Raw genomic sequence first — 20,171 nt, forward strand, 5'->3', positions numbered from 1 at the left:
AAGCCTTACTATACCAGCCAGTAACCACAACCCCTGTGGTAGCGCTAAGAAATCTTCAGCAGAAACAATACGGTAAGACTTTATAATATGGGTACATTCATTAACCATTAATTACCATTAGTTAATGCAGTAGTAAGCATTATTATATATTAGACAGTACTATTGGAGTTGTGGTTAGGGTTACGTTTTTGTAGTTTAGTTATTTTAGGTTGAAGTTACTCTAGTTAGGGTTAGCATTAGTGTGTTAGTTAACATGTTTTTTTTTAACATGAACACCATGAGCAAATTATTACTTGTTAATGCTTACTAGTGCATAAACTAATGTTTATGCATTATTCTTCATGCAGAAGTGTAGTGATGTTTTTTTATAGATTGTACCCTGATTGTAACAACATGTTACCAATGTAAGTTTTATGTATATTCTAAAATAGACCTAATCAAAACAAAGTCAAAGCCATAGCCCATAGCTAAGGCTTTTTGATTGAACCAAGCTTTGTAGTGCAGTGATAAAACAGCAGCTAAGCGTCAAACACTTAACAGTCTCTCCATTGCCGTTTCCCAGAAAGGCTTGAATCAAAGCTGGTGTTCAAGTCTGAGCACCACCAGAATTGATTTGCTGCTGAGGTCGTTGTATTTGTTGTTGTCGTTGTTGGTGACTCACATGTCTGAGTGGTCTGTCCTCATGTAGGAACAGCGGGCTGGTTGAGTCCAGCACAACGGATGCACTCGTCACAAGCTCCAGGATTTTGAACTGCAGCTGGAGGAGAAAACAACAAACCCAGCGAGAGAAAAATGTATTATCATTACCATGAACAGATTGGATATAGCATAATTAGTGCTCTGGCATCTGTTTCTCCAGTAGGTCTCCCACGTGTACTTTCAGAATGTATCCCATAGGGGGCTATGTGGTGATCACGAATATTATCCTCAAGGCTTTTGCTTGGAAAAAAATAAATTCTAATATAGACAAGAAAACAGTGTAATGTATAATTTCCGTGCTACTTAAAGACAATAAACGATGACATCACGTCAACCTGCAAGCCTGTACGTAATACAATTACATCTCTCCCAATCTGGCAACCTTCAGGAGAGCGAGTAGGGAGACCTCAGAGCTCCGTCGCTCTGTGACCCTGCTCACCGCATGTAGCGTGTCTATCCGCAGCACCCCGGAGATCTTCACATCCACCTGTCGGCAGGTGTCCAAGTGGACGGTGCACTGGATGGGCAGAATCAGGGTGTTGGACTGGTTCTGCTTAGGCGTAGTGCACGTCATCCAAAGAGGAACAAGAACAAACAAGGAGGTATTCACGTTACCTCATGAAACCATGTAGAGATGTGTGGTGATGATTATGTCAATGAGAAACAAGGTGGATCGAATTTAATATATAGATAATTATAATGAATATATTTAATAAATATTAAATATATACTATATATACCAGACGTGTAAAGCGGGACAGGTCCTCCGGGGAGGCGCGGCTCTGGGCGACGTGCTGGGGGGGAACACACTGGGTCCCGTCTGTCTGGGGGGAGACATCACACACACACACACACACACACACACACACACACAGCCACCACCACGGTCTATGGTCAGCAAGCACGTCGCCAGCCTAACTAGGCCCTCACATCCAGCTCCACAGTGATAACAGAGGAACAGGGAGGTGCCAAATAACGCACGCTTTGGCTCACTCTGCATGTTTAGAAACCACGGATCATAACAACCCCAATGTGATTATTATTGCAATTATGGGTTGCATATATATCCTTCTCAACGAGCCTGAGGCTTTCTTCCCCAGACACAAAGACAGAAAGACAAACATGACACATGACCTATAGAAGGACAGGAATTATAGGGTGATGTCCACAGAAGTAGATCAAGGTGTCTAAACAAAATGTGTTGTCTGTGTCTAGAGTTCATGCAAGGTCCATTAAAGATGAGTGTTGACGTTGAACCAGCTCTACCTACACCTCCTACCTGGTCAATGTAGAAGTCGGCAACACGTAGGAGCTGGTTTCCATTCTTGGTCATTTCCGGGATTTCGATGTTGAGCTGCAGATCTCTGACTGGGAAAAAGCCTAAGTTCTGGATCTGGTAAAAAAATAAACAGTAGAATGTATTCAAACAGTGCCCATGAGTCGCAGCGCATTGAAATATACAGGTGGGGTGGGGAGGCGGAGCTCACCTGGAAAGTGAAGTTGAATGGTGGACCAACAACTCCAGGCTCCTCGAGAGACAGGTCTGACTTGATGTCATAGCGCCTCGGATAAGAATCCCTTCAGGAGAATGAGAGAGAGATACAGGGCGAGAGAGATAGCAAGAGGGAAACATAATAGAGGCTTCACTTTCATGGCATTAGGTATTTAGTGTCCTGTTGTAAGTGCACATTATACAAATCATTAGTGCGGAGCCCTGAATGCTGGATCTAAATGTACATGCTGTCAACTCCCAGTAGAAGCTAATAACTCCGTAACAGACACCACTAAAGGCTTCTCTCAAGAGTAGAAAGTAGAGCCAAGGGAAATGTACAGGAAGAAAATATATGCAAAAGACACACCTGGTGAACAGAAGGTCCGTCTGGTATTTCAGTGAGTAATGAATGTCATTGAGGTTGTCAGACAAGCTCATCTCCTCTCCATCACTTTGAAACAAAAACAGAGACATTTGATATTGAATACTGTTATTTAAAGATGTGGAAAGCATCTGAGATAAGTAAATTGTTGGACTTATGCCATTGTTTCTCCTGAGGGGGATTAATAAAGTTGTATCGTATCGTTTATATAATCTGAAATACCTTATTGAAGTACATGTCTGAATTGTTTGCATCAAAGCAACAGCATTTGCGACATCATGAAAAATACAAAAAAGACTAGTTTCGACAGGCAAAGCGAGTAACCATGAATAACAAACAATTATCCTTATCCTCTGCTACAATTTCCATACTGAGTATTGCTTTTCAATTAATGGACTAGAACTCTTGACAAAATCAGGAAACGAAAAACGGTTTCCAATATTTTGGGTAAAATTGTAACATCAACTAAGATATATACGGCCATGGGAGAGCTATACACATCTGTGTTTAAATGTTAACTTGTTTAAAGCAACCATACCTGGAGGCCTGGAGGCTGATTCTCACATGATCCAGGAAGATGGAGCGACTGAACTCAAACTCCAGTCGAAATGTCACCTAAACAGAGGAACCAAAGTGGTGGTCACTTTATGGTTTTGTCTTTGATGTAAGCCCGCCTTTTTGTTAAGTACACAAATTGAATGGCACCCGGTTTGGGGGAATAGCCGGATGTATTTCAAGAAGTCCAGGGACTTTAACAATATTTTTATGGAGGAGATAATGACTTCCAACAAAGTAATATCAGTCGTCTAGCCAATAAGGTCAGGAAGGCCACAAGGTCAACTTTAAGTCTTGGCCGGGCCACTGTATCTGTTATAACACCAAAGAAAGCTTGTGGTGCCCTTTTCATTTTGGATGAAAAGGGCACCCGAAGTATCCCCGATAAGGTATCAAAGATAGTGGACCAGTAGCTGTGAAAACATATGAATCAATGAGGCCGGACCTTATCGACCCCTGCCACAAACGGGTTAGATATCAGGATACATTTTATAAAGTCTGACTTTTGTCTAGTGAGTTTGGTGTGAATCCAGCAATACTATGTACTGTTGTACTAAAAACCCACCATTGAAAGAAATTGCTTAATTTAGGCAAATGATGTAGCCTTTGATACAAATTTCCATGCTAATTTAAGTCTAACCCAAGACAAAGGATTAGATTAAATCTCAGGGGAGGACCTTGTGCAGGGGATGACCCGCGAGAACCAAGTAGGTAGAACAGACAAGAGCCGAAGAAACAGATAGATGAATGCAGAACTAAGGTGCATTTGAACAAATGGAGCGGAGGGAATTGTTTAAAATCCCCCAAGCGCCGTTACTGTAATGGATTCCTAATGGAGGCCATCTGGCCCCAGAACCACAACTAACAAGGTTAACTGTGGCTTCCATTTGGAATTAAGACTCTTGTGGCATCAAGCATATCATACACACACACTGTACGCCATGCTCTATTTCACATTTTTCCCCATTATCACACATCCACTCATACGCACATAGTACACAGTAGCAAACAAGAACACCTGTGTGTACAACAGCATTGACAAACGCATGTGCTTAAGAATGTGGGCAGAAACTAGTTTGAATGGGTTTATAGAGGAAAATAGCAGAACAGGGCTGTTTTTTCATCCTCAACATTTGGGACATAGCACAGGGATGGGCTAAAAAAAAAATCCTTAAAAAAATCTATATACAATATTAAAAATCGATTAATTAATTGAAATAAGGGATGTGGTTTGAACAGTATTTTGTTGGTGGGGTACCCTAGTATGTCATTCTAGGCATTAGAAGGCTCGGTAAACCTCTTCATTATAAAAGCCAACAGAAAGATGACATTAATTTGTATGCTTTTGTCGGTATAAACTAACTGTCCTCTTTGGCCAGAGATCCTGTTTTTTCCTGCAAGCACAACAATAATGGCCCATTTGGCAGCTGCAGTTGACTTGCCGTGACTCTTTGCTGTATTCTAAAATACTCAACCTTCAAATGTTGTATACCTATATAGTATTAAGAGCTTTGGTTCCTATAGTGAGTGATGAACTATGGCCCCCGAAGGCTTGAAGGGGGACTCAAGCTTTGTAGTCAAGGAGATAATTGCCATTTGCAGTGAGAAGCTGGACCGTTCTATCACCCTCGCCTTCAATCGCCCCCCACTTCCTGTCAAAGCTCTCTCTTCTCCACCATGTCATCTTTACGGCAGAGCCGTTGTGTCTGAGCATGGACAAGGCGCCCTCCAAGTGCCTTGACCTTCGCTAGAGTGCGACGCATCACAAGGACACTGCAGAGAGCCTTAACACTGCTGTTGCCACAAGCTTACTGCATAACTAACAAATGGATGTATGTGTGATTCCAATGATGGTGGTCCAATGACAGAAGGATAGGCGATGACATCACCAAACTAAAGGTAATGAGCTCTAATGAACCAGATCGAATGGGTTGTTTCCATGTGGTTCTGAGTTAACCACGTTGGTCTGAAGTGCTGAAGCCTGTGGACTTTAGGAAGCTGTGGTCTACTTTAGTGCAATCTCGGTTCCAGCAGTGCTACTTTAGCAGAATTTCTTGGGGGGAAGGCACAGAGAACTTCAAGGGTCAGAGTTATGCCTTGTTTCCTGTTTTGTTAAGGATACATTCTACTCACTTCTATTCACTTCGGAAGGGGAGTTAAATAAGTGTTATTTTAAGTGCAAGTGGTAAATGTTCATTGCCAATAGCTAATTGTGTAATTACAGATCCCTGCCTCAAGCAACATGTTTGGTTGAAACAAATATGAAGCGTAAGAAAATATGCCGCATTCACCCAGGTTTGAACTCCTCTGTGATAATTTGTGAGACAACGTCTCCAGTCCTCAGTGGCCCAAGCATTAAATTCGTGATCTCTCTGACTTGGTCTTGGGTAGGTACCTAAATAAAGACCCAGCCAAACAATAATATGACAGATTTGACTAATGTTCCTTCTGATAAATTAAATAAAGAGGGCTATTCAAATTAATCTGATACTCTTCTGCTTGAACTGTATATGCAATTCCCCCTGCCTCTCCTTCGCATGCTTGCTGTTTAGCTAGAAAATATATAGGCTTCATGGTGATATCAGCCATCATCACATATATTATGCATCGTCATGGTGACCCCTTGACAAGCATTAGTAATTACAGGTTCTCCGTCGCTCCTCTCCTCTCTCGTTGCATAAATGTATTCCATTGCAGATGATGGATATGTTGAAATGAACAGATGAGATAATGTATGTTATTCGCTGAAAAAGCACTTTCTATATTCAAGTTGAAAATATAACAGGTAATCTTTATTCCAGTGTGCTTCAGGTCAGAGTCGCGGTGCGGACAGCCAGGGACCGTGTGGGAGTGGGTGGTGTGTGGGGGGTTTGAGGGGGGGCTCACCTGGGTCTTGGCTCTCATGAACGGCGCACTGACATTGCAGAGCCTGACGTTCTTCAGCCGAGCCTCGTTGTGGCACTCCACACGAATGTCAGTTTTGTCCTGCATGGAGAACAGCTCTTTAGAACCACTTGGGAACACATTCAGTCACATTCATGCGTTACAATAATATAGTGAAAGACATTAAATTCATGAGCTGCCCAGATTTATGTGCTTTTACTCTTGGCAGAAATCACCCATATTATGCAGTATTTATTCTAATGACCTGAAGGCACTGCTTTTAGTTATTTAGTTAAACACGCAGTGTATGCAGTGACTAACATTCAGATAAATGTCGTTTAGCTGCATCTCAAGGACGCTTACAGGTTAGGCTGCGGACATTGGGGATCGGACCAGCACCTCTTGGCTTGGAGAGTAGACAGTCTAGCCACTATACCATCCTGCTATTCTACCTCAAAGGGATGTGTGGCCACATCCGGGTGGTGAAGCCACCAGTAATATTTACACACAATATGTACTCTAATGTACCTGAAGTAATACCGGCTTTATCATGGTAAGACGACAGCAGGGTTAAAAAAGAATGAATGACCTAGGCCAATAAAAGTTCCATTGGGACGGTTCAACTTCAACTCACCATCCCGTTAGGGCCAGTGCTAAAGAATGTGATGCGCTACACATAAAATGAAGAAAGTTTAATGATAAAATGGAAATGGTTCTGGAAACGCCTCTATGTATGCATTGAGGGTCCACCTGTTGCCATATGAAACCAGGATAGTGTTGAACAGAGATGGCGGTCAACAGGAGAAAGGGATTGTTGTTTTGAGGTGTATTTGTTTAAATATGTGATTAACCACGTCAAGTAACAAAAGCCATTGCTTTATGTTCTAACGATACTGGTTTTGAGCCCTGACCTACAGCAGAGTAAAACAACAGCGATGGTGGGAAGGCTGGGAGACCCCGTTACCTTGACGATGAGGCTGGAGAAGCGCAGGTTGTGTGTGTAGGAGATGTTGAGGCGAGCCCCGTAGGCGTTCTCCCCTTTATTGTCCAGACGCACGTCGACCACCATCCTCCGCCGCTGGACCTCCATCACCCTGACCGCTGGGTCGGCGCCGCCACCAGCCAGGCGCCGGCAGTAAGCGCCACTGGAGGGCAGCGGCTGCTCGCAGAACTTCCTGTGAAGGGAGACGAGGTAATGGACAGCGAAGGAGAGCGAGCGCGAAGACGTGAGACGAGATGAAGGAGAGAGAGGCAACGAGACGGAGAGAAACCGAGTGTGTGTGTTTGTGTGTGTGTGTGTGTGTGTGTGTGTGTGTGTGTGTGTGCGTGCGTGCGTGCGTGCGTGCGTGCGTGCGTGCGTGCGTGTGTGCGTGTGTGCGTGTGTGTGTGTGTGTGTGTGTGTGTGTGTCTACCTGGGAGTGATCAGATCCGTGACGCTCTGCAGTGCCAGGTCAGGTATACAGCGATCATCCTCATCACAGCCGTTCCAGAAAGGAAGCTATAGCAGAAACACCATTTCTCTGAATTGTTTTGAATACGTTATTGATCGTTTTTTGAATTTCACATTTTGAGAAGAGCCGTTCAATCAAGCCATAACATGTCAATACATTAAAGTAAAAGAGCACTTTATTTTACCTCAGTCTTTGAAACAGTTGGCCAAGTGTCATCTAGGATAGGGCCTTGGTCTAGATCTTGCATCCCCACTTGTACAGCAAAGACTATAGGCCGTACATAGTCAGTAGTCTCCTGAAATACATAGCCTTGTTAAAAGAGTTCACAAAACATTACATAAGTGCACTAGGCCTTGTCCATGGAACTTATTAGCACATATTGTTTCTACATTTAAAAACATTGGTTAACATTTTGAATAACTGCAACTTTAAAGCATAAATAAAGCATTAGCAAAAAGCGGATTCCTCATTTATGAAGCATTGCTCATTCATTACTGCTCATTAGTAAGCTGTTCATAATCAGTTATCAATTATTATCAAGATAATTTGATAGTGGTTTATAAGATAATTTCTAAAGGGTAGGTTAAAGATTTACTATGTATAAGTAATGTGTTAATAATGCTTTATGAACACTTAATATTGCTGACCTTCCTGAATAGTTTAAGTAGTTAGAAAGCAAGGATTTTGAGTGAGCTTATCTAAACTATTTGTGCCTTCCTAAGCATTCATAAACGACATGTAAAGGCTGGATCAATAGATTCAGGTAGTTAAAATGCATTAGTTAAGTCCTTTTTGTGAGCTCATCTTATGTGAGGACTATCTATGCCTTACTTAGCAATTATAGTTTACATCTAAATGCTGGAAGTGCCTCAAGCACCATTGCAGCAGATTAGGGCATATATAGTCATCACAAGAATAACTCACACAAGAAGTGTAACTAATGTTTTCTAAATACCTGACCTAATTATGAATTGCATCAATATTTGGAGTTCATCTTGCATTATTACTACGTTCAATATTTAGCAAATCCTCAACTTATTTTTTTTTTATAATGTCTCGGAACAATGCTTTATAATGCTGAATTCACTAGTACACGTGTTGTTAAGTACAGTTTGTAGCATGTCAACACAACATGCAATCAGAACACAGCGATCGTCTTTTCTAAACAATGCATTATTTACTCAAATCGATAAGCTAAAGAGTGAGAAAAAGATCAGTTCACTGTAATCAGGGTTAGCTAATTACTTTCAACTGGCGTTGAATGCCTGCAAATTATGCTTTCTGGTGGTTGCCCAACACTGGAAGGGTAAATGCGGTTAGATAATAAGTGGTACGGGTTGTGGTCGCCTTACCAACACATGGAAGTAGATGTGTTCACAGGTCTCTTTCCCAGGAAGCAGGGTCAGGTTCTGAGGTTGCAGCTTTTCCAGGCTGTCCATAATGGCGCGGGGGTTGAAACGACGCTCCGCAATAGAGACGTTGTATTTGATCGCTAATTGGCAACAAAAAGAGAAAAAATAAGTAAATGCATAACTTTTTATTATACCATTCTTTATTCATAAAACAATAATAATAAGAATATACTGTATATTACTCTCAATTCTTTCTCACTTCTTTACTCAGGCCGTTTGTATGTATTTGCTGTAATCATAGTGGAATTTTTACCACTAGAATGGTCGGCTGTCTGAACTGGCACTGTTCTCAACGGAACTGTTCAAAGTGAATGAACTGTTGACTTTGAATGCAAAGGGACACGTCATTGCAGTACAACGCCATAGGCAGGGCCATAATGATGTCCACTTTAGTGCCAAACCAGCAGCAAAACTATTGTGGGCCCAACCCGGTAGCACGATTGTCCGTGCTCTGACTGGGATACGATTGAAGACATTCAAGAAATTCAGCCTTGGTGCAGAATTACAGCCACTACGAGCCAGTCCCACAATGTGCTTTCAACAAACGTTCAGTTTTTTAGAGGCGGGTCAAGGTAGAGGGTTGGGGTGTGGCCCTGAGCAGCTTGCGGCCACGGTAGCATGCGTTAGTTTTTACAGTGGATGCATCACAATGTCTCGAATATCATCCGGAGGCCACACAGCTTTTGGCCGTGTTGTGTAAATATTCTAGCACACTCCAGGTGCTCCGGCGGGAGTCCTGGAGCTCTATATCTAAATATTATGAATCTCAAACGACTGCTTTGGGTTCTTCGACGTCTCTGGTTCCTCCACTTCCACGTCAATCTGAAGTACAGACTGAGCGGCGAAATGGAGAAGAAAGGGATTGTTGCAGTTTAGGGACACCCGGTACTTCCACAACGAGACTCGTGGTGGGGGTTATCGTTTGCGGACTCCCGGTACTTCCACAACGAGACTCGTAGTGGGGGTTATCTCGACATGGAGGAGAAAGGGATTGTTGCCTGAAGATTGTTGCTCGGGTTTATGGTGTTATGCGTCATAACACCAACCGCAGATCGGTTATCCAAATTAACAAAGTAGTGTACAACACTTGTGTTACAGTGTGCATATTCAAATACACACATGTGGAGCTGTCACGGTCTGAGCTCATTGTCTCATTGGCGGGCCAAATTCCCTCATTTTGGCGGGCCAAAACTACTACGTTTTCTGTCGTACAATAACGTAGTTATAGTACATTTTGGTGTGGGACTGGGTTTAAGGGACGTGGTTGGTTTCAGTTTCTGTGGAGGTCTGCTGCAATAATTGGAAGAATCTGATTGTTGTTTTGACGTATCCATAACTAGAGGGTAGATAACTAGATAACACTTCTTAAGTAGAAAAAAAACACTCCCATTCAAAATGCATGGGTTAACATTTCTTTCTGTGTGTAGCACGAAAAAGTCTGAGAAACACTCCAATTCCAAATTTATGGGTTTACATTTCGTTCTGTTTGGCACGAAGTCGGACAATCGTGCTCTGGAAAAGGATTCAATAGAATATCGTGTGATACTGGGTGTGTTGGCAACACTTTAATGAAGCCTTAAAGGGAACATATTATGAAAACAACACTTTCCTTGGATTTGGGGTGTTGTTTTGGGTCTCTGGCACTCCAACACGCATACAAACTTTGAAAAAAGTGTGCATTAATTTTTGAGTGAGATATGCATTTCTGAAAGTACCCCCGCCTACTGTTACCAAACGAGCGAGTCAGTTTCGGTGCCCCCTCCCTCCTACGTAGGAAGGGGGGGACATGAATATTGCCTCCCACTTCCCCACACCCCTCCATTAGGAGCACAGCTACGATTTTGTGGACCAGTGGACGAGCAGCTCCGGCAAGGGAAAACACCATAATACGTCTCCTTTAGGAAATCAAGGTGCTTTTAACCTTTCTCTGCCAAATGACATGCAGCTGACACTTGACATTATGGGACAATATCAAGTAAAACTATTTCAATAAATCATTGATTGGTGAAATAGGATTCTCAAATGCCTTTTAAATGCCAGATAAAGTGCTTAAAAGCTAGACGTGTCATCTAATGGGGCACTGTGAATCCCTTTCCAACTCTTACGATAAGAGTATATAAATGCAATGAACTTCACCTTAAGTTGTTCCAAACTTAATCACCTAGTTCGCTGCATGACTGTGAGGTGTGCAGGTGATGGTTGAAGGCAATATGAAGTGTATAAAACAAGGCATTCGTCCTAGGTCAGACATTAAGGATTTGGAGAATTAGGACAGCACTTCAGATTAACCATCCCTGTGTTACTGATAATGGCCACAGAGAACATCCCCTGCCAGTTTGCTGTTCAATTTACACATAATAAAGTCAACGTTTGTACTTCTTTGATGCTTAAAAAGCTTTTAACCGAGTGGACATTGGTATGAGGTAAGTAGGTGCTTTATGGAGACTGTAGTTTCAGTTCATATACCAGAGAGAGCCGACAAACAACAGCACATCTGCCATTCATTACCAGACAGACAGACAAGCGTGCACACACACACACACACACACACACACACACACACACACACACACACACACACACACACACACACACACACACACACACACACACACACACACACACACACACACAGACACAGACACGACTAACAAGGGGAAAATGAAATGAATCCACTGGATATGGCCACAGAGGAAAAGATAACACCCCCCATCCCCCTCCCCACATACACACACTCGTCTCATGGATGTCATCAAGATGTTGAGTCGACGGGGGTTAACTGGAAACGCGAATGAAACCCAAGCGCCGTCCCATCCCCATTCTGTTCAAACAAACAGGGAGCAGAGAGTCCCCTGCAGGTGTGGTCCACGGGCGGCCACAGGCAGCGGCACCCAATCTGCTTCCAACTGGGACACCTGCACGGCCCACATAAGTATAGTCTCCCAGTTATTAAACCATGATAATAAACCACTCATTTAAAGGTGCTGTGTCTTAGATTCAACAGCTTCTTTTTGAATGTAGATATCCATGAGACAAATGCTCAACCAAATCTCTTGTTTGACTGTAGGCCGCGTCCAACTCATTTCTGACCAATCAAGGCATCTCTTCCCTGATCGGGGAATCTCTATCTTGCCTGTCAATCACTTGCGTGCAGACAGCGTTACCCTCTCAACGGCGTCTAAACATAAGGGAGGGAGGGAGGGAGGGAGCCGAAAATACTGTTCTCTTCTGCTCTTTTCAAAACTTTCGACCAGAGGAATAATCATGCTGTACAAATGTGAGTAATTCCACTGTTATTGTATGTAGACGGCCCGGTCTTCCTGTCATCTCTTAGATTCCATGCACAGTTGTGGGTCCATCGTCAGTAATGGGGTAAGAGTGTGAACATATAGATGGAGTTCTTCAATGCAGACCAATGTGACTTAATCTGATCTTCTTTTAACCAGATCCTAATTCTAGTAAGGAGTGGTGTACACCTCTTTCTGGAGGGATTGAGTGGCTATCTTGTTAAGTAGCAAAAAGTGTAAATTGGGTTGAAATCCGTCCTCATGGCCATCCCGTTTGGCTGTAATGCCATGCTTGGATAGATGAACACATACAGATCAATCATAGTTTGCAATGCACAAGTCCAGTCCACCTGAATAAAGATGAGATGCCAATAACAAGAAAATCTGCTTATATGGTGCTATAGCTTTTCTAACACAGAATCAATCCCTCTAAAGTCATATATGATGTCAATGCCAAATTACAACCACATTTCTTGCAAAAAATAAATGAATGTCAGTTGCACCTTTGAGATAATAACGACACCCTCCCTAACCCTATTCAGGGAGGGTTCCCTTTAAATCTGTAAAACACTGAATTAAACATCACAAGGGACATGTGTTGGAGAGAATGCGTTTCAGACTAAATTCCACATTGTCCCTGCTCTTGGGCATCGGTCCAAATAGGCTGCTTTAAAATTGTACAGGCAAGGGAGTGAGGGGCTAGGAGGGGGGAGGGGGCTGGATTAATGTTTCTTACCGATTTCCTGCGTGGGATTTAAGGCCGTTCTGCCGGTGACATTGAGACAAACAATGGCCGACATGCAGGTCACATCTTTGCCACCTCTCTGGCAGTCCTTCACGAAGATGTTCACCTTGTTGGGCTCGAACCTGATGTTGGCATTGATCCTCACCACGCTGCGTGACCTGTTGATCAATAGCCGGGTTGGTTATGCTACCATCATTTCCGTCCATTATGGCACCCATTGCACACCTAACCCTCCCTTGAGAACCTTCCCTTTTTTCTTGTTTTCTTGCATGATATTTAAGGGACTTGCTCCTTCTTTCCTCCTTTTCTTTGGGGGCTAAGCTTATGTGGGGGGGGGGGGGGTACAGACTGTACCTGTGATTAAAGGGACTGCATGGGAAATGTTGACATACATAAGTCGTTTCAAGCATTTAACATGTTTTCCATTTCACAAAATAATTAGCCCTTCCCTGACAGCCTGTGGAGGGTTGAATTCACAGGGGTCAGAAATAATAATGAATTTCTGCTTCGGACAGGTAGTCCCTTTAAGAACTACACATATAATTGACTTGACTTTAATTAGGTTTATCAGTGGGAATGTTCACAATATGGTAGGAGATTAAGACTTCCCATATCTTTAGTTATTAATTGACTCAATGTATTGGCAAAAGCCGTAGCAAAGGTGTTAGATAAGAGGTAGTGAGGCAGCGTTTGTGGGAAATGGAGGTCCTATCTTTGGACAGAGATAAGCTAAATACACTTTTTCGAAAATCTCTGAGCAGAGATTAACCCTTTACATCCATTAGCATTTATCACAATTTATTCAGACTTTTTTTAATTGATCTATTAACTTGCATACCAAAACACATACCACCAGGTTATATTGTAGGCCAACAATACGTTACTTTATGTTACGTTTAGTTCAAGGCCAACTCTGTATGGCACACCCTGGATGGATCAACGATCAAGGAGTCTCTTCTATTGCTTCTATATATCAAACGCAATAGCCACTACACACACGCACGCACGCACGCACACACACACACACACACACGCACGCACGCACGCACGCACGCACGCACACACAATAGCTTCATCCCGATGTGCCGTGGTCGGACTTAAAGGGGCAGTACCAACCAGAGAAGAATGGCTGCACCATAGGAGCCCACGGCCAGGTCCACCAGCCCGTCCTCGTTCATGTCCATCCTCCCGTGGATGTTCTGGCCAAAGTAGCGCAGGCCGGCTGCCAGGTCAGCAGCCGCTATCCTCTGGACCGCAGCAGAGAGGGAGAGGGCAGGACGAACACATGGCATTACTCTAAATATCCGTCCTCCTGCCAAATATTGGCAAGAGGATGTCCACGGGGAAAATGGAGCGTTGTACTATAATATTACTTGAATTACTACTGGTGTTATTTGTTTGAACAGCCGCGCTAGTTGATGAGGTTCGTTAATGGTTTCAGAGCTTATGTACTCCATGATAATGACATTCAATCATATACTGTGAATGTTTAGAGCCACTACCGTTGAGTTTATAAACCTCCACTACATTTGGACTGTGCCTCCCCATAAACAAACCCAAATAAATCCTGGTAGTTAGAACTTCCACCCAAAACCATCGCTCAGAGTGATTATGATGAACTTACCTGTTTGTATTTGCGAAGGATGCGATTCTGCTGGCTGAAGAAGAGATAGATGGCCCCCTTGTGGTCGTCCTCTAGGGGGGCTCCCACCACCAGGTCATTGAATCCGTCCCCGTTGAGGTCAGGGACAGGGGCCAGCGATGAGCCAAAGCGAGCATTCTGTCCACCGTTGTGGATCTCCAGCGCACCCTCAAGGATGAACCGGTTCTGAGGGAGGGAGGAAGGGAGAAACGAGACAGAGTGCAGAAAAATGTAACACCGTTACATTTTACTATGACTTGTCTAATCTAACCTGAAAAATAAACATGGAAAGGGCGTTTTAAAAAAGTTATTTTAAATTGACCAGTCCCATGATCTATGCAACCTCCATTTGAACTTATGGGAGAAAATGACTGAGGTTAAAAAAAATTATGAGAAACATCTTGCCCACATGATTGACACCTGTGTGGAAAAAGGCAGAGTTAATCAAGGGCCCTGTTCCAAGGGAATTCCATGCGTCGTTTATGACACATGGAGACACCTCCAGATAGCCCTCTGTGAGGAGCCCCTTATCTCATCATTCATTAGAGCTGGCCCTGGGGTCTCCGGTGAGGTGACTGCTGAAGCAGTGATCCCTCTTTAGTCAATGAACTCAGTCCAATTCTCAGTTCACTTAGATATTAAGGTTACATAGGTATATAAGTATATATTGTAAGTATTGTTACAATTAAAGCTAAACGTTAAACACTTTATTAATATATTATCTGGCCCTTTTGAAGGAAAGGTCAACAAATGCCTACATCCTGAGGGACATTAACACGTGTCACTCATTCACACTCACGCCGTTTCACCTAAAAATTGGCTCTGTGTGGAAGTGTGAGTGTCATGTAAACGCACTGAAGTCAGTCATTGCGTTTACATGCACCGCATAATCCGATTACAGCCATAGTTCGACTATACATGGTGGTGAGAAAATCGATTTATTGGCCGAAGCATGTCATACCCCGGTACGATAGGTGGCGCTGTACCCATTTCAACTAGTGGTAATAGAGCCACCGGCTGAACTCTTTACGTCACCAGCAACAACAAACTCATTCGAGAAAGATGTCTTCAGTAGACAGCTGTCAGTTCAAGTCCATGTTATTTCTCCGACACTCCATGGATCCGACCTCTCAATAACCCGAAATACTCCCATTGGTGCCCAGTAGTTCGACGTCCCTTTATTTAGAAAAAAATAAACCCTCTACTCCGACATCCCATGTTCCAACTATATGGGTTTTTGTGGGACACCTCCAATAATCGAATATCTGAATCAACAACATCACGTGAAATTACTTTTCTCTAGCCTATTAACACATTTCAATGTTGCATGCCATGTGGCTGTCTGCCAGGGCTCCGACGCACTATATATATATCTGAGAATAACGCCGTCAGTTCGGCAGATGTACCTGAAGTTAGTACTTTACAACCTTGTTGATGACCAACATCACACGGATGAAAACAATCTTTTCACATCCGTTTTCCTTGGCAGCATTTCAGGAATGTCTCCCTATTAATGTACTCATTGCAATAGTGATCTAGCTGTAGAAACGCTACATAATCCAGGCCTATGTGTGGCACTGATTCTCCACCAAAAAAAGAAGAAGATGAGGCGGAGCCTGCGCATCAAGCCTGCGCACTGTATACAAACATACAGATGAGGAGGACAAAACGAACATCAGCACTTTTACCCAAACTTGTCGATTGGGCAGAAACTACATTTTAATGTACAGTTAGCAATTCAATTAAAGGGGCTGTATTTAAAGCTAGAAAAAATACGGCAAAAAAAAACAAATTAGACGGAAAGCTCACCTTGGGAGGGCGGGCAACGACATCATCGTTTGCGTATGGCGTCCCAATCCTAACACGAAAACGCAGAGAGACGTTTTTCACTTTTTCTCTATTTCACCCTGTGACCTAGTTTCAAAAAAGTGTGTTTGCAGGAACCTAAAACGCCGGGTCCATCTGGACGGTCGGCCCAAATGTGAAAGACTTGCTTTTTTACACAAAAATCGTTTTCGTATGGACAGGGCCTTAATCCCTCCAACCTAGTCCTTCTCAACCTCAACAATCTCAGTATCAATGTGGACAAGTGCTCGGGACATCTTTCATAAAACCAGATATAAACACTCCAAGGACCCCGTGCACAACTCTCATAACCTGGTCATCATGCGCACATACAAACTCAGCATATTGGCCATAAACACGACCAATATGTTCAGACTACAGAGAGGTCTCACAACAAGAAGATAAAATAAGTATCAAGCTGGCACATATGGTCAGGAGATGAGTTCAGGTTGTGGGTGCGTTATGACTCCTTGTTCCATGGCTTACCTCAGCGTTTCAGCTTTAAACAACTGCTCTGACTGCTGTCCTGAACTCTTTAGCAGCTATCAAACTCAGCTGTTTGTTTTTCCTCATTGCATTTCTTCTCAGTCTGCTAATCATTCGCTACATCAATATACAAAAGCCATGAAAGCCGGAGATCAAATGAGCTTCTAGCCTGCTTTATATTCCTTTGTTTTCAACCAGAGATTATAGGAAATCTTTAATTTTACGGACTTTCACTGTGATTCTAAAAGCTATTCTGAGCTGTTGCTGAATCAAAGGAAAATCGCTGGATTTCCATAAAGATGTTCTTATTGCATGTCCAACATAAAGCGACTTTGGGGGATGTGGTGGGATAGTAAACCTCTGAAGAATGAAGTTGTATTTGAAATTAGAATTCTATGCGTGTGACTGGAAATTAATTTTCTACTTGGTGTATAGATTCAAAAATATTTCTGTTTCAGCCTATAAAGTATAAATAATAGCCATGATTTGAAAGGAAACTGCTGATGCAGAGAGCGAACTGATCTGATGGTTGTGTGGTCAAGCGAGACATCGAGGTTGACCACACAAGATAGTGTGTTGAGTAATTTGTTCTGCCTCAGACAGATTGACAACGTGGGGAGAATATCACCATCACTTCATGAGTTCCCATGAGTAAATAAAAAAGGTTAGCCTCTCGAATGAAATTTTGCGTATTCAAAGTTACACATGAGGATTACAGCAGCCTTGAAGTATTTAAACGAGAAAAGCTAGTTTTACTCATCCATGTTCCATGAGAAATGGCAAATATTTATTAATCATGATGCAGGCATTAGTGCACCAACCTCCACTTTGATATGGACATTGTAATAATTTGAATAATCAATCTCTATCGGTGATCATTGTTGCCCATCGTTTCTTTGCTTTTGGAGTCCTTGTATTTTCATGCAGGCATAGTTCTGCTTGTCAGTCTGTGTCTGCAGGAGAACTAAATACTGTGGACTGTACTGGCAGTACAGTGACGAGAGTATCCAAGCAGCTGGTCTGCTCTATCGAGCCAACGTTGGGAGTATTTTGAAACCTGAAGAATAATGGAGCAGGTCAACTGACAGTTGTGTCTCATAATGACCAGGGACAGCCCAGACATTTCTTCCGCCTTTCATCCAACCCTGAATGAAAAGGGTTGGAAGACTTCCTCCAAGAGGTGAATTCTTTCCTTTCTCAATTCATACAAGAATAATAAAGCATGTCAACTAGCACTGTGTCAACTGGCAAGGATATCAGACCTGCATGACGTGGAGTGGTTCGTCTACCTGCAGATCCAGAGTATTTCGCTGGTGACCTGGAAGGCACCCGGAGTTTGTCCCACACATAGTGTGAGGCAGTCTGATTCACTCATTTTCACAATACGCAGGTCACTTGATTAGGGTCCGCTGGTCTCTACCAGTGTCTGGAACTGGAGGGCCCAAGAACGTATGTTTGCACAGGTTCTGACCACATTCATACATATGTGTGCCTTACTTTGCCAACATAGTTAAAAAATGTACACAAATTGTCCTTGTTGGTTTGCTTGTTGTGCTTATGTTTATATAAATATATATACCCATGTGTATCTACTTTTTGTGTATTTGTGTGACTGCTTCCTCTTCAATTAATCGTGGGAATTGTTTTGCAAAGGGAAGCAATTTGGTTTGTTTTTTAATGTTTTTTCTTTTGCTTTGCCTGAACAATGTGAAGTTTTGTAAGTGCTAGAGGTGTGTCTGTTCAAATGCTTGTGTAAATGCACACCGGCGTGTGAGTGTGTCTGTAGGGTGGCGTATACACACCAGCTCTGTGACTCTGTAGATGTAGACCTTGCCCTTCTCCATTCCTCCACTGAAAAACATGGGCGCCGCCACCAGGAGATTGTCTGTGACTCCGTCTCCGTCTATATCCAGAGGGGCTATCACACTGCCATAGTAGGAGCCGATCTGCAGGAATCACACACACACACACACACACACATTAATTTGCCTTTTTTTTTTTTTAAGTGCCTCTGTGTTCACCCTGCACTGTGTAGTAGTTAGTCCATCCCTTACTCGCCAAATGAATGGCAAATTAAAATCACTATAAGTATATTCTATTCTCATATAGAAAAAACAAAGCATTTGCGCTCGATGCTTGACTAATCAGCTGTTAGATGACGAATAGAGTCAAGAAGGGAAGGTGAAATACGGTTCTGTATTGTGTCAGTAGCGTGGGAGGCCTGTCTAGACGCTACAGTAAGACTGAGTGTCATTGGCTAGAGAGTCAGTGACTGCCTTCCAAACAGGAAACAGCTGTGTGTAGAAACATCCTTTTTTGCAGGATAAACGTATTCAAGCAATAACTTCTGGATGTGATGTCATAAACTCTCTGAGACCTCGAAGGCCTTTCTGCTGACAGTACTGAGCATTGCTCTAGTAACAGTAGGCTGATAGTAGTAGTAGTATATATATATATATGTGTGTGTGTATCCCATTTAACCATGATGATACAGCTCAGAAATTCCAAAGAATCATACAAATACATAAAATTAATCATAGTAGACAACAGCTTCAAGTGCAACATTATAGATACATTATCAAGAGATAGAGAAAGGCATCTTGAATTGTTGCTTTTGTCTTGGGTCAAGACGCATTCTGAACAGAGGAGTTTACAGAAGGAAGATGTGTAAGGTTTCCGCTGTCCTGAAGTAGGTGGGGAGCCCTTTCCATCATTGTGGAGCCAGGCCAGAAAACAATCAATATCTTGTTTAGCGGCAAGGAAGTGAGGTTTGCTGCACCCTTGTAGTAAATCTAAATCGAGCATCAACACGTGCAGGGTGCGGAGGAGTGGAGTACTGTGAGAGAAGCTTCTTTCTAGATGAGTGGCAGAGGTCTAGTGGCACATGTAGGGGGACCAGCCAGAAGGAAGTTGCGGTAGAATAGATGCAAGATGACAAGAGCCTGGACCAAAACCTTCGTGGCCGTCTGGGCCTTGTGGCCTCATTACAATACAATTTATTTTACTGACTGAAGCGTCTTCAATTTAAATTTGTATTGATAGTAACTTTATGAAGAAAAGCTGATTTAAATGAACTGCAACAGATAAAAAGGTCTGCTGAAGAGAGCCAAATCAAGTGGGATATAAAAACAAAGTTTTTATATGTTAAGTTTCTGATGACTGTTATGGACACCTTCACAGAAGGTTCAGTTCCCTTGGATGGCAAAATGTGATTCTGAAACATTTATGAGCGTGTGGTAAAACCGTTGAAGACTGCCAGATGTAGTCGCCTGGTAACTGGTCTCCACGGTGA

General features: G+C 42.8%; 1 protein-coding gene across 6 annotated transcripts in view; it reads right to left on the reverse strand.

Moving 5' to 3' along the window:
- The window catches only part of itga11a (integrin, alpha 11a), an 86,146-nt gene that overhangs the window by 2,996 nt on the left and 62,979 nt on the right, over positions 1 to 20,171 (reverse strand). For all 6 annotated transcript variants that reach the window (XM_056608680.1, XM_056608682.1, XM_056608678.1 and 3 more), the window contains 16 exons: positions 18,682 to 18,825; positions 14,531 to 14,734; positions 14,023 to 14,153; positions 12,898 to 13,064; positions 8,815 to 8,954; positions 7,647 to 7,757; positions 7,424 to 7,509; positions 6,976 to 7,186; positions 6,015 to 6,113; positions 3,112 to 3,188; positions 2,559 to 2,642; positions 2,187 to 2,277; positions 1,979 to 2,092; positions 1,440 to 1,523; positions 1,139 to 1,249; positions 662 to 757 (listed from right to left, as the gene is read on the reverse strand). In XM_056608680.1, the coding sequence (XP_056464655.1) occupies positions 662 to 757; positions 1,139 to 1,249; positions 1,440 to 1,523; positions 1,979 to 2,092; positions 2,187 to 2,277; positions 2,559 to 2,642; positions 3,112 to 3,188; positions 6,015 to 6,113; positions 6,976 to 7,186; positions 7,424 to 7,509; positions 7,647 to 7,757; positions 8,815 to 8,954; positions 12,898 to 13,064; positions 14,023 to 14,153; positions 14,531 to 14,734; positions 18,682 to 18,825 (1,950 nt within the window). The remainder of the gene's footprint in view (positions 1 to 661; positions 758 to 1,138; positions 1,250 to 1,439; positions 1,524 to 1,978; positions 2,093 to 2,186; positions 2,278 to 2,558; positions 2,643 to 3,111; positions 3,189 to 6,014; positions 6,114 to 6,975; positions 7,187 to 7,423; positions 7,510 to 7,646; positions 7,758 to 8,814; positions 8,955 to 12,897; positions 13,065 to 14,022; positions 14,154 to 14,530; positions 14,735 to 18,681; positions 18,826 to 20,171) is intronic.

This window comes from Gadus chalcogrammus, chromosome 14 (genome assembly GCF_026213295.1).
Source record: "Gadus chalcogrammus isolate NIFS_2021 chromosome 14, NIFS_Gcha_1.0, whole genome shotgun sequence".
Taxonomy (NCBI): domain Eukaryota; kingdom Metazoa; phylum Chordata; class Actinopteri; order Gadiformes; family Gadidae; genus Gadus; species Gadus chalcogrammus.